Source organism: Podarcis muralis, chromosome 2 (assembly GCF_964188315.1).
Source record: "Podarcis muralis chromosome 2, rPodMur119.hap1.1, whole genome shotgun sequence".
NCBI classification, from domain to species: domain Eukaryota; kingdom Metazoa; phylum Chordata; class Lepidosauria; order Squamata; family Lacertidae; genus Podarcis; species Podarcis muralis.
In genome coordinates, this window is record NC_135656.1 from 42,358,862 (window position 1) to 42,372,381 (window position 13,520).

Genomic DNA, 13,520 nt, shown 5'->3' on the forward strand with positions numbered 1-13,520 from the left:
GTCTGTTTCCACAGACCAAGCTTCAAGACTTCTTGAAGACCACAGGCTGTCTTGTTTGACCTTCAGCTTTCTTTAACTAGGGTTTATGTTGGCATTCAATTGCTGTGGTTAATGCTGCATATTATCAAATAAATACAGTGGTACCTCGGGTTACAGACACTTCAGGTTACAGACTCCGCTAACCCAGAAATAGTACCTGGTTTAAGAACTTTGCTTCAGGATGAGAATACAAATTGTGTGGCGGCAGCAGGAGGCCCCATTAGCTAAAGTGGTACCTCAGGTTAAGAATGGTTTCAGGTTAAGAACGGACCTCCAGAACAAATTAAGTGCTTAACCCGAGGTACCACTGTAATGGTCTAGCTTCATCATTGTATAGCTCCCAGAAACAACTGCATTGTTCTTATATTGACAGGTCTGCTACCCTGGGCTCCTTTGGAGAAAGGGTGGAATATAAATGTGTAACTTAAATATATAAGAAAATAAATATATAAATAACATAAACAAAACATGGGACACAATGGCGCTAATGTTAACACACATTTTAAAATGTAGAGCAGAGCATCTTTTGCTTCAGCTTAGGGTATAATGTATTAGCAAATATGAAACTTGTGCTATTTTCCATTCCAGAATCACTATTTTCTGCCAGGCGTGTGATCAGAGGTGCTAATGAATCATCTGCAGTCAAGCTAGGAGGCAAGTGGTTGCTTCAAGCGAGCACATGTGTGTGTGTCTAAACCTGGAACATGTAAAGTTAAATGTCAAGGAGAGGAGTTCTTGATTGGCCTTTTTCCCAGGCAAGCTTTTTAATTTTCTATGCCAGGTAATTATTTTTTAAATGGGGGAGCATTCAATTCAAGAACCATATATATCAGGCCTTGGAATCTTGATGAAAATATTGCTGTCTTGCAGCTCCACTACCAAAATCTATCTCCTTTATGGAAATCTGTAAGGGCAGCATTGAGGAAGGGGCAGTTAAGGTGGGTAGGACACAAGGATGGTTAAGTTATTGTAGCATTAGAAGCAGAGGAAATCCCACCATGTTTCTACCCCTCTCTGGCATTAAAAATACAATGAGAATAAAGTAACAAAACATTTGCTTCCCCTTCCATGACACTCAAATCACACTGCCTGTCATTGTTACTAGATCTCCTTGTGTACCAGTTCACAAATGCCCACGATCCGTATCTTACACATATATTTACAGAAAAACCTATAATGGGGAAAGAGCAATATCATCCTTTGGAATCTTTAGTGGAGACTGTTGTGAGCCACAGACTTTCTTGCAATGGACCTGATTATCCAGCTTAAGTTTGGGGGAAATTGAAAAAAAACACACACAATAGCATAGCTCACTTGGGGAAACTAGCAATAACCACACCAATGCTACAATCAGAGTATGTATGAACAAAATACATTAAGGCTCACAACAGCAACTGCTGGCAAAGTTATACAGTGCATGTTTGGTTTCACTCTGAAGCTAGAATACCATCAGTACAGTACTGTACTTCAATGTTTGCAGGGGGAGCCACCTTGTGGATTCTGTGTGCAACACCTACTCCTTTAGTTCTGAAAGTGACATTAAGGCGAATGGGGGAAATTAAATTTCCCAGGTAGGGACAGGGGACTGATCAGGGCCTCATGTCATTTTGCCTTCAGAAAGGGGTGGTGGTGCTAGTGGGACAGGGAAAAGCACAAAAGGTGCCCAAGAGTAGTGCAGCTCAGTTGATGCCCCTTCCAACTTAACCCTCTAAGTCAGGGGTTGGCAACCTGAGGCCCATGGGCCACAAGGGGCCCAAGGGGGTTGTTTAACTAGCCCCCAAGCTGCCCCCGAACTGAGCAGTCCGCTTGGTGAGTCCCCATGTGCTGCGCTAAACTGGCGCAGCACAAGGATTCGCTTCTGCTGTGCTGGAAACCACGCGTGCGCAGATGCCAAAAATCGTGTCTGCACAGATGCAGACGCCGGAAATCGCAGGCATGTGCACGATTCAGCCCACAGAGGGATCTCCGCTGGAGTGAACCAGCCCAGGCGAGGTAAACCTTACCAATCCCTGCTCTAGGTACTTGCTTGGCGTAACATAATTGAAAGTCCCACAGGGAGAAGTGATTGAAGAGAGAGAAGAAGAAAGGAGATGGTGAAGGAAGCAAAAAGATAACAGAAATCAAAAGACTAGAGGAGTCCTCTGTACAGAGGTTGCTTCCTTAGCAGATGGAATATGACTGAAAAGAGAGAGCAAGTGTGACGCAGTAAGTAGAGCAAAGATCGCAAACGTCTTTTGGCCCATGGGCGCATTCTGAATTTTGAGAGCGAGTGCTGTGGGGCACCAGTTAGAAAATGAGTGCCATGGAGGCATGGCATAACACAAAGCTAGAGAGAGAATCATTTATTTATTACATTTATATCCCCTCTCTCCTCTAAGGAACTCAAAGGCATGGTGAAGCTTTTCCCAGTATTGTTATTTGCATATAAAAAAAACCTGCTGAGTTTTTGCCTGCTAAATAAAATGAAAGCCCTGTGTTCCCCCACCCAAGCACCAACCTTAAACCAAAGCCTAGGCTGCCATCCTTTGCCCACTTAGGCCAACAGGCTCCTCTTCTCTTCACTTAACACCATTTTTAAGTGCACCACCAGACCACCTAGCCCGATGTATCCCCACCAAGCGCCTCAGCTTCCAAAGTAATCTCAGTTGTCTTGCAGCTTGCCTGTAGGAAATATAGCATACAGTTTAGTTAGAGAATGTTTTGTTTATTGTCAAGTTGTAGTTTTGTGTCCTTACATTATACTACCAATAAAATACTTTGGTACCATTTCAGCTGTAGAGGTGAGTGGCTCTAACTACCGCCCACTAAGCACATTCAAAGCACATCCTTTCCCTCAAAGCATTCTGGGTACTGTAGTTTACTCAATCCAGGGTTACAATTCCCAGCAGCCCTTAACAAACTACAGCGCCCAGAATTCTTTCAGGTGGGAGGGAAAGAATGTGTTTCAAAGGTACCTACCCGAAAAGCGGGTTGTTCCCTTGCCTGATCATGGACAGTTCAAAGAGACTCTGATGATCCGGTGCGTGAATATGTGGGGTGGTAAGCATAGCTCTGCAGCCGAGTTGAAAGAGAAGGTCATTTATGTGTCAGGGGCAGGGGCCATCTCGCCTTCCTCTGACCAATCTCCAGACTGTGGGTTCGAGCCCCACATTGGGCAGAATATTCCTGCATGGCGGGGTGTGTGTGGACTAGATGACCCTCGTGGTCCCTTCCATCTCTATGATTCTTGCCGCCCTGCCTGACTTGTAGGAGGCGGGGTCTCCTTTGGGTGAGATCCGGCCCTGCGCCCAGACCCTCCAGGCCTGGCTCCCTGGGCGCTTGCTCTCTCGGCGGGCCCTCGAGATCAAGCAGGCGAGCGGGCAGGGAGCAGTTGTGGACGAGAGCCGCCCCCGTCCCTGAGCGGGCTCAGCGCAGGCTTCTCGTCCCTCCGCCGGAGACAGGCCTGGTCGGCCGAAACCCATTCGCCTTCCTGGTCGCTCCGACGGGCGGAGCTCTGCGCCCGAAGCAGCCGCGGAAGGAGCAGGAGGCCCCGAGAGGCGGGGAAGGAAGCGCTGCTGCTCCCTCGCCTTGCCGCCGCTTCTTCCCTTGGCGGGCGGGGAGGAGCTGGAGGGGCGGCGCTGCCTTTATAAAACGGAAGCCGGAGCGAGTGGGTCGCGGGAGCAGGGGGAGATTGAACGCGCCCGGCGTCGAGTGACTCCCCACTCCTTGAGGTACAGACCACAGAGAGAGAGTTTCGGTTGCCCGCGCCACTGACTATCTCAGCTTGGGAGCCCCACCGCTTTATCCGAAGGCAGCCAAGAACCCAGCCGTGCTAGCAGGCGAGCACCCCCGCTTGGGTTTGCTGGATACAGAGAGTTTGCTCGGTTGAGTTCCTATGGACGCGGGTCGTGCCTCCCGTGGCAGGACTCCCGTTTGTAACGCGGCTGAGTCCGAGTTTCTGGTCTTCTGAGAAAGGACTTGCAACCGGTAGTGTCGTGGCAGATCCCGAAGTGCAAGGTCCTCATAACAGCCACGCCCCTTCTAAGATTTTACAGTAGCTAAAAAAATTATACAAGAATCATTATTAGGGTGCGTTGTAACAATGAATGCAGATCCCAGCGTGTTGCCTTTCAGCTAGATCTTCTATTTTATGTGCACATACGTGGGCAAATGTTTTGGAGTGCAGTTTAAAGTGGGTTCAGTATCCCATGTGTGCATAATTGTCACATTTGCACAGTGTTGTCCTCATCCAAGTGGCAACCTGCACTCCCCCCCCTTTAGTTAAGATTTGTCCATTCTGTGGATAATGCAGTAAGGGTGGGGATCCAACATAGACCTGTAGGATCCCAGCCATAGGTGTACTGAAGCACATTGTGTGGGCATTTTTAAAAAGGTGTGTAGTAACTTTTGCTTGGGTGCCATCTATCATAGCGCCCTCCCTTTACTTCAGTTAGCGAGAGGTGCTTCTTAGGCTGCTGGTGGAGCTGTTTGGGAACACACTTCTTTTTACATTTTTCCAACAGTGTTTTGTGCAAGTCTGGTATATCCAAAAGCTTGTATCTAAAAATAAGCAAATATTTGCATGTGCAAATATATTCCATCAAGCACTGCCCACTAGTGGTGATGGTAAATGCCGAGATGGAGTTCACTTAAAAGTGCTTTCGTATGGACAAAAGTGCACAGGGGAAAAATAGGATCTGTGCATTCCATGCATACATTAACACTGGTGTATCCTCAGCCTTAGAGCAAATCAGACCATTGGTTTATCTGTCTCAGGACTGACTACTGCAGCAAGTAACTTTTCTTAGGCTGTATAACAGTGGTGCATACAGATGAGGGAAAAGGTTGCATTCTAACCATGCAAAAGTAAGAAGTTTCTACAGACAATTCTACACACCAAGAAAAGTGGCAGTCGCCCAGGAAAGTCTCACAGGACTTTTGCCCAGTGGACCTGAGGTTCCCCACCCCTGATCTACATTAACTAGAAGCAGCTCTTGGGCAGGGTTCTTGCCCAGCTCTACTTGTAAATGCCAGGCATCGAATTTGGGGTGCAAAGCCTGTTCTCTTTCTTCTGAACTGCAGCCTCTCTCTTGCAGCCCTGAACAGCAGGAGGGGATGGCCTCTCTCTATCGCCTCTTACTGATCCCCACACGCCTGATGCTGAAGGTCTCTAATGCCGTGTCCTGGCTGGTTGTGTACAGTGCCGCTTCCCTTGCTGCTGCCTTCTACTGTTGGTGGGCCCTATCGCTAGTGGTGTCTAGGGGTCCTTTCCAGGTGCTGCGCAAGAAGAGACGGGAGACTCCACCAAGATGCCTCACTGATGCCTCGCATGGGGAGCACGGCTTTGTGACACTAAAAGTGAGTACAGTGGAGGGGAAGGGGGAGGCTTCCAGCCATAGTCAGGTGCTCACAGACAGCTGCTGAAGGCAGGATCCTGATCATGTATTTTACAGGTTGGGAGGAACATAGCAAGCTGCTTATTGCCAGGTCAAACTATTTGTCCCTCTACCCTGATATTTTCAAAGGTAGCTGCTCTTCAAAGTCTTAGATGCAAAGTGTCTTTTCCCTCAGCTGTCTCTTAACAGGAAATGTCACATATTGTGAACCTGTCACTATCACTGAGCCCTTGTCTGTGTGTAACTTTCCTATTTCTCTGTCTTTTGGGGTATCAAGAATTCAGGGCTGCGTCTCCATTATGTTGCTGCTGGCAAGGAAGGAGCTCAGCTGATGCTTTTCTTGCATGGATTTCCCCAGAACTGGTAAGCGTCGCTGTGCTGTGCGGCAGTAGGAAGAAGTGCAATGCCTGGAGCTGATATCAATTTACTCCAGGTATGGTTCATGCAGGAAGTGATAGGCTACAGATCTGTCGGCCAACGTGTCACGTAATACCTTTCTGGCCAGCAAATTCCTGCAAAGTTGGGGCAAAGGTCTTAGACAGAAATATTAACTTCCCGAAGGAAGGGACTTGATTGCTGCTATCCTCTCATGGTGAATGACCATAAGGCCTTCATCATTAAATTGTAATTAATACAACTTTTTTTTAGTGTTGACCTTATGCTGCATAGAATCAGAAGCAACATGATTTACAGTAGACTTACAGTTTTAACAAATGTAAAAGAGGTCATGATAAATTAAGCAAAAGCTTGGTGGGGGTTTCTTGATTTTTAGAGGGTGAGGAAGCGAAACGAGGTGAATATTTATATTTAATTAAAATACCTTTAAATTGTCTTTCATCTAAAGATCCTAGGGTAGTGTACAATAAGCATTAATAAAATCATTTGTACACAATATAGAAATACAGTTCAGACCAGCAACCTTTGTAACAAATAATAAACAAACCAAACAGCAAAAACTGTAGAAGTTACAGAGCAGGACTAAAGCAACACAACAAAAGTAGGCACTGATGTCCTGGAATTTTCAGTTAGGGAAGCCCTCCTCTCTGCTTATCTCTTTATGGTTTGGATGTGTTTCTACAGGTTTGCATGGCGCCATCAATTGCAGGAATTTAAGTGGGCCTATAAGGTGGTGGCCCTCGATTTGCGGGGCTATGGCTTTTCCGACGCACCAGCTGGATGTGAGCACTATCAGAGGGATGCTCTGCTGGCAGATGTACATGATGTCATTGAAGCTCTGAGCCCCAATAAGAAGAATGGTAAGAGTGGAAATGGTTGTTTTGGAGGAAGGGTCTGGCTTGCCATTGCAGTGGCTTGCCTTCTAGCAATGGGAGGAAAATGCCCTCTGCTCAGTCTTGCTAAGCTTTCAGAAGTGTTGCATGGGTGCTGAATGGAGCATTGTGGGGATGAACTGGTATGTGAGTTTGGGAAATTATCTAGCAGGCTTGTAGCTTCCCATAGGCAGATACTTACTTGTCTATGATAGGTTTTGTCCAACTCAAAGTAGACCCACCGAACTTATGAACCTAAGTTACTCATGTCCATGAACTTCACTTGGTCTATTTTGAGTATGATAAGCACTGAATAAAGCCCATTGTCTCTGTTTCATTGCTTTCTATTTGTTCTTTATAGAGATTCCTAAGTGCATCCTGGTGGGGCATAACTGGGGAGGAATCATAGCTTTGGCATTTGCTGCCAATTACCCCAATATGCTGGAGAAGCTGATTGTCATGGATGCTGTTCAACCACATGTTTTATTAGGTAAGTCTTGTACTGCCCCATGATTTTGGTTCTCACCATGGCTATTGGCATTTTCTAGCTCTAAACAGGATTGCGGATGGAAGAAAGAAGCCTGCAGAAATGTAAAAGGCCACCATGACTGCATTGCCCTTAGGATGCAGAGTCAGGGTGGACCATCATTTCACACCACAGATCTTTTGGAAGGAAGTGGGAAGGAGGTTGTCTGCTTTGCTCAAGTTCCCAACCCCAACACACAAGCATTGCTTGTGAATAAATGGGAGCCTGGCAGCAGGGCTTTCTAAAAAAAAATTAAAAAACGATCCTCCCTGCCCTCATCGCTAGGACTGGAAGTTGACGCAGATGTTAGGGGAAAATAGGAAGCAACTCCAGTTGACATCTTTCATTTTATTTTGAAGATTGGTTTCTGAGAGTGGCATTCAACTAAGTTTAACATAGAGTACACCTGTTGAAATGAATGGACCTAACTTATTCACATTCACTAATTTCAGTGGGTTTGCTCTAACTGATGCATAGTTGAATACCACCCAGTATCTGGTGGCATTTCATGTGTGGAGAACTTGGCACTGCCCTGACACACAACTTACTTTCCCTTCAACCTTGCAGAATATTTTCCACGACATCCCACCCAGCTGCTGCGATCCAACCACATGTTTCTGTTCCAGCTCCCAAAACTACCAGAGTTCCTGTGGTCCTTAAATGACTTCTACGTGAGTTGAGGGAATGGTTGGGGAGTGGGTTCAAAAGCTCATATTCTGTCATGCAGATTAACCAAAGGGTCCAATCATTTTATTCTGCTCTGGGGACTGATGGTTCTCTTCCACAATCCTAAAATACAGTTCTCAACTGTGTTTTATGTATTCATCCCAAATTTCTCTGTCAGTCTCCTTTCAGCTCTGGGTGCAGGGTTAGTATTACTATTATTTCTAAAATTTCTATACTGCCCTTCATCCAAGGTCATGCACTGGGCTCTCTGTCTTGGTTCATAAAATGCACAATCCTGTGTCTTCTCCCACCTGCCTACCTTTATGTACACATGGCTTGGCTTTTAAAGTTTACTTCTAAGGTATTGGCAGTGCTTTCCCCCCTAAAAAAGTGTTTAGGGGTACTCTCATTTTGACTCGAGAAAATCACTATCGGGAGAAATAAATACAGTAAATGGACAAAAGTACAAAGATTCACAAAATGTTTGGGGTATGCATACCCCTGCGTCCCCCCAGAAGAAAAGCACTGGGTAATGATGTGGTGAGAGTCTGGGATGAAAAGGCCATGGCAAGCTATGACATGTTCTAGTGCTGCCAGAGGGAGGGAGGACTATGACCTTCTTTGCTTATTCCTTCACTTCCCCATCCATTCTCCCCCCTGCCACTTGGCATACAAAAATGTAGCATACAAAGCTTTTTAGTCAGTGTGGAGATGAGTGCTGGGAAAGGCTTAAACTGTAGTCCAAAACACAGTCCTGCATCCTGTTCTCACAGTGACCAGCCACGTGCCTATGCAAATCCCCAAAGCAGAACCTAAGCACAATAGCACTCTCCCCTCCTGCAGTTTCCAGCATCTGGCATCCAGAGGCCTGCTTCCTCCAGCTGTGGAGGCAGAGCATAGCCATAATGGCTCCTAGCCATTCGAAAGCCTTACCCTCAATGTCAATGCATATGTCTAATCCTCTTTTAGGATCAGGGCCAGCACAAAGGGAAAAGGGGGGAAAAGAGACAATGCTGCTTCCTCCTTTTCCCAGCAAAGACTAAGGGAGAGTAAATATCTAAAAATGGCATGAGCTGCCTCTGGGTCAGAAAATGGGGTGTGCATTTAATCAGCTTCCACATGGTGCTGTGTCTTTTTTTCTACAGCTAATAAAATTCATTATGACTGGCAAGAAGACAGGAGCCCAGAACCCAGCACGCCGTTTGACAGATGAGGAGCTAGAGGCTTACCTGTACAGCCTGTCAAAGTGTGGAGGTTTAACACCAGTCCTGAATTACTACAGGAACCTGTCCACGTGAGAACCCATTCCTCCCCAGATTTGCTCACGTGTGGTATTGGCACCATATGCTTTTCCTCAGTTGTGGTGCACCAGTACATTCAGGCTTTCCCCTTGGAGGTGGGTGGGACTTGTTTGGCAGCAGGAATTTTCTAGTCATAATATTTGGAGAGGTCACAACATTCTTCACTGGATTATGTGATGCAGGGGACAAAACACTCTTCTTCCCTAAAATATATGTCTTAATGGTGGGAAAAGTGGATGAGGAAATCCTGAAGGGTATTCTGAGATATTTTAATTTATGATGAAATGGGAAATGTTGGGTTCTAGAACTGGAACTGAACTGTGGGCATGCTGTCTTTCTATTTATTTTTCTCATCACTGCTGTGCATGAGGCCTGCTAGTGTGGAAAGTGGTACGGTTGGCCGCAACTTGGGTAAGTGGCCAAAGTGGTGAGTTGCCTGCTGTCCAGTGCAGATTTGCAGGTGTCTTCTCTATGGCTACATTCAGATGTGGGGTTTATTGTGTTTGTTTTGCTGGTTATAATGCTATTGCTTCTTTTCTAGTTGCTAATGATCCTTTTACACTGCAGTATCTCTGTTGCATTATGGAACTGTGGCTTTTTTAGTGATATGCCACCATGTCATGCTACATTTTAAATGGTGGGGAGAAACTGTATGCCAGGATAGCACCCCAGATGTTATCAATGCAAAACTCCTAGTGATTTTCTCAGTTAACGGGGTTGCAAACAGGTTTTGTTTTGGGTTTTTTGGAAAACATTATCATGGAAATGAGCTCTAAACTTCTGCTAGAGTGCACTAGATGTCCAGCAGTAGCTTTCATGTCCTGTGGAAGATCACAAAACACACAAAAATAAACAAGTAAGTAAACATTGTGAAGGCTGAACAAAGTGCCATCTGAATGTGGCCTGTGTATCTATATCCCTACAGTTGGGTTCCTGCAAAGTGCAAGGATATTCTGGTGCCCACCCTGCTGATCTGGGGAGGAAAGGATGGATTCCTGGAACAAGGGCTTATCCCATGTATTGAGCAGAATGTGCGGAAGAGCATCAAGGTGCAGCTCATCCCTGAAGCCAGCCACTGGGTTAGTGAGGAGCAACCTGAAAAAGTCAATCAACTGATGTGGGCTTTCCTCCAAAAGAGAGACTGAAATGGAAAGAGGGAGTAACTGCATTCTGCACTACAAGCATCCCTCCCACCCAGAAAATGACAACAGCAGGCATTTGACCTGATGCTGGAGGGCTGATCCTACCCTGTGTCCTGTGGAATGTTTCTACACCATATTGGAACATGAGTTCCATGCAGCCTTTAACTGGTTTTGCTGCAAGTCTGTGTTCTTTGCACTACAATAAAAAGGATTTGATTCAGGGTTTTTGATACGGGCTTCCTGATGGTGAATCTGCACAGCTGTTTCATTCAGCAGAAAATCTTCTATCTCACTCCCTCTGTAGCATGGCGGCATTAATACTCATGGAAGAGCACAGCTTTTCCTTCTATATCGCTTTTTGTTGAGTGTGCCTTAGCACAGCAGAATCCAGAACTAAGCTGTGTTTCCTGTTGCTGTTTCACACCCATTTTCACTGGCATCTTACTACCTTGGCAAATGGTACTACACAGGAAAGCGACCCTTGGCATGGATCACATTGAAATGTTTTCAGCCTTCTTACTTTACTATCTACCTGGAATGAGTTAGACACATTAGGAGGAAGCTGCTTCTTAACATGTGATATTGCCTGGGAGTGTGAATCTCCCTGCGAAAGCATGCCAGTTGGTTCATGAAGCAGCCTCCATGGTAAAGAGGGGTTTTGATACTGTTCCGTTATTGCTCATCCCATTGTTTTGGATCTGATGATGCTCCAAACGCCTGCCAGTCTGTGAAAGTAGATAGAAAGTACAGTTGCCCTTTGGGCATATTACCTAATATTGCAAGTTAAAGATGGAAGAGGGTTTCTAGTGTGGATTTTGCTGCTGTTGTGCAGCTGCTGTGCAGAAGTGGGAAATGAATCGGGGATGGAGTGGCAGGAGCTAGTATTACTCAGGGTCAAACTACCTGTGATGTTAGCTGTGTGCTTAAACAAGTGTTGATTTATCTTTGCTCTATCTGTTCACCTTTATCTATGAGGAAAAAGCCACAGGGCTCAATCTGGAACATCCTTCTGCATCAGAGCCTGCCCCTGGTTTTCTGCTGAACATTGCTGTTTGTCCTTGAAAGGATCATGTAGATTTGGCCCTTGGCAAACTTCTAATAGTCCAGGAGGACCAGGATCTGAGTGTCTAATAAACAAACCAATGTGGGTTTTCATTGGGCCAGTAATTCAGCTAGATTGGGGTTCTGCTGGAGCCACCATAGTGCACCACCTCAATCCCTTGGCTAGCCTAGCTCTTACTGCTTTGTGCTTTTTCACAAACCATTGTGTAAAGGCTGCCATAAGTTGTTGGACTATTATTAGGTGAGGGCATATACTGAGCTGATTTGCTTCTCCAATGTCTGTGCCTTTCAGGCTAACATTCTCTTGTTTCCATCCACCCAATTTTCTTTTTAAGTTCAGGGTTAGTTTAGTACCATATCAGAATATGTACTTGCGTCCCTAAAACAGAGGTAATAACATATTAGTATAAGTCAGGGAGCCTGGAAGTGGTGTGCCAATATTTCAGGATTCCGGGCAGCTTTTTTACTGAGCACAAACTATAGCTGGTTAGTCTTAGATGTGACAACAGCTGTCTTCATTGTAAAATGTCACATCAGCTGTCATTTTTCTCTTCCAGTCAAGCATGTTTCTTCCTCTGTTTCTTGGTGAGGAAACCATGTGAAGCCTCACAGACATTTAAATGAGAGTCGGAGAACCTGTGTTTTTCTAGATTTTATTTGATTACAACTCTTCTCATGCCTGACCATTGGCCATGCTAGCTTAGGCTGAAACTGAGTGCCACAGCATCCTCATCTCTGAACTAAAAAAAATCACCTTGCTTATATGTCCCTTTATATGTACTGATGAAGCAGAAAGCATCTCTTAGACCATAACCTTTGGCTCTCCAGCAAGCATGCCTAAAGCATAGGGATGATGGGAGTTGTAGTTCAGCAACATCTGGAGTTCCCCACTGATATTTTAGACTTTATTTCTGTCGTATTATCTTCCCTGTACGTACACTGCTCATAGAAAATGATGCTTTTAAGCTTAAAATGCTATGCTCTGCCATTCCACTTTTCAACCAGGCTGATCATGGCTATAATTTGCTGTGCTTTTGAAATGCCACTAGGGGATGTTGTTGCAACAGATTTCCTGCTCAAGCCAATTTACATACAGTATTGGGGACTAGCAGAGAGAGAGCCTAGGTGCTCAAAAGAGCTGTGCAAAAAGGCAAGGAGAAAAACAACTGAAGGGTACAAAGAATCAAGTTTAGCTGAACTTCTGTTTCAAAAATCACGGGTTGTGTTCAACCTCATTTTTGCGTGAGTGCACGTGCAAGGAGATTTATCTTCCCTCTCCTGCTCCTGCATGAGCCCAGCACCATCTCCAAATCTTTTCTGGAGAGTTGGGGGAACTTTCATAACAGATTTAGGAGGCGCCCAGTAGGAGAAGAAGGGGAGATCAATCCATTGCACAAAGAGAAATCCTTGCTCTAATAGAGCAGTCTGCTTAGCACTATATGAAATAAAACCCAATATTTATTTTTTTAAAAAAATATAGGTACAGTACAGGAAAAGTACAAAAATAATAATAATGGTTACTTCTTCCAGCAAATAACCTATTTTAGCATATGATTTTCCTCAAGAACACTTGTAGACAGTGTTTTGTTGTTGTTGTAAATAACAAATTGGCTGTATGTACTCAAATCATAAAATGCTTGTCCCACCCCGCCCCGCTTTCTGTGGCACCCTTCCCCTCTTCTGTTGAAATCATGATGAACTTTTCATTTTAAAAATTGATAATAAAAAAAATGTTTGATATGCTATAGATGCTGCTTATTACTTTGAGTTTTAAAGAATAAAAAATGCAGATTGCTGCAAGGACACCAGTCACAAAATGGCCACTGTGGCGTGAGTGGCATAGCACAAAATGGCTGCCATGAGGGCAAGGCATAGCACAGAATTAGAGTACTGTCGCTGCTGCTCCCCTCCCCCCCAGTCCCCCCTCCGCCGCCGCCGCCGCCGCCGCCATGCTTACTGTGGGAAGTCAGCTATGTCCTACTGGCCCTGGTTGTGGAGATAACACAATATTGATTGCCCTCCCCTACAAACAATTGTACTGTTGTTGTCTAATAACAGCATGGTGAAGGCCACACAACTTTCCCCCCAGAGAAGCAACTATGACAGCAGGGACGCCTCCTGAATCAAGGTGAGACACTTTT

At 45.3% G+C, this 13,520-nt stretch overlaps 1 protein-coding gene across 6 annotated transcripts; it reads left to right on the forward strand.

The window, feature by feature from the left end:
* Positions 1-2,866: 2,866 nt before the first annotated feature.
* LOC114590776 (epoxide hydrolase 3-like) lies at positions 2,867-13,126 on the forward strand. Of its 6 annotated transcripts, none has more exons than XR_013391856.1 (8): positions 2,867-3,058; positions 5,115-5,376; positions 5,692-5,777; positions 6,495-6,670; positions 7,044-7,172; positions 7,776-7,879; positions 9,020-9,270; positions 10,101-10,211. XR_013391856.1 is itself a non-coding variant. In XM_028717242.2 (8 exons), the coding sequence occupies exons 1-8, from the start codon at positions 3,051-3,053 to the stop codon at positions 10,318-10,320; spliced, it is 1,134 nt and encodes a 377-aa protein (XP_028573075.1). In that variant the 5' UTR covers positions 2,868-3,050; the 3' UTR covers positions 10,321-13,126. The 6 variants fall into 6 exon arrangements, 5 of the variants coding, with proteins under 5 accessions (XP_028573075.1, XP_077780476.1, XP_077780477.1 ...); XM_028717242.2 differs by having other exon boundaries at positions 2,868-3,058; positions 9,020-9,168; positions 10,101-13,126; XM_077924350.1 differs by having other exon boundaries at positions 2,869-4,107; positions 9,020-9,168; positions 10,101-13,126.
* The last annotated feature ends 394 nt before the right edge of the window (positions 13,127-13,520 follow it).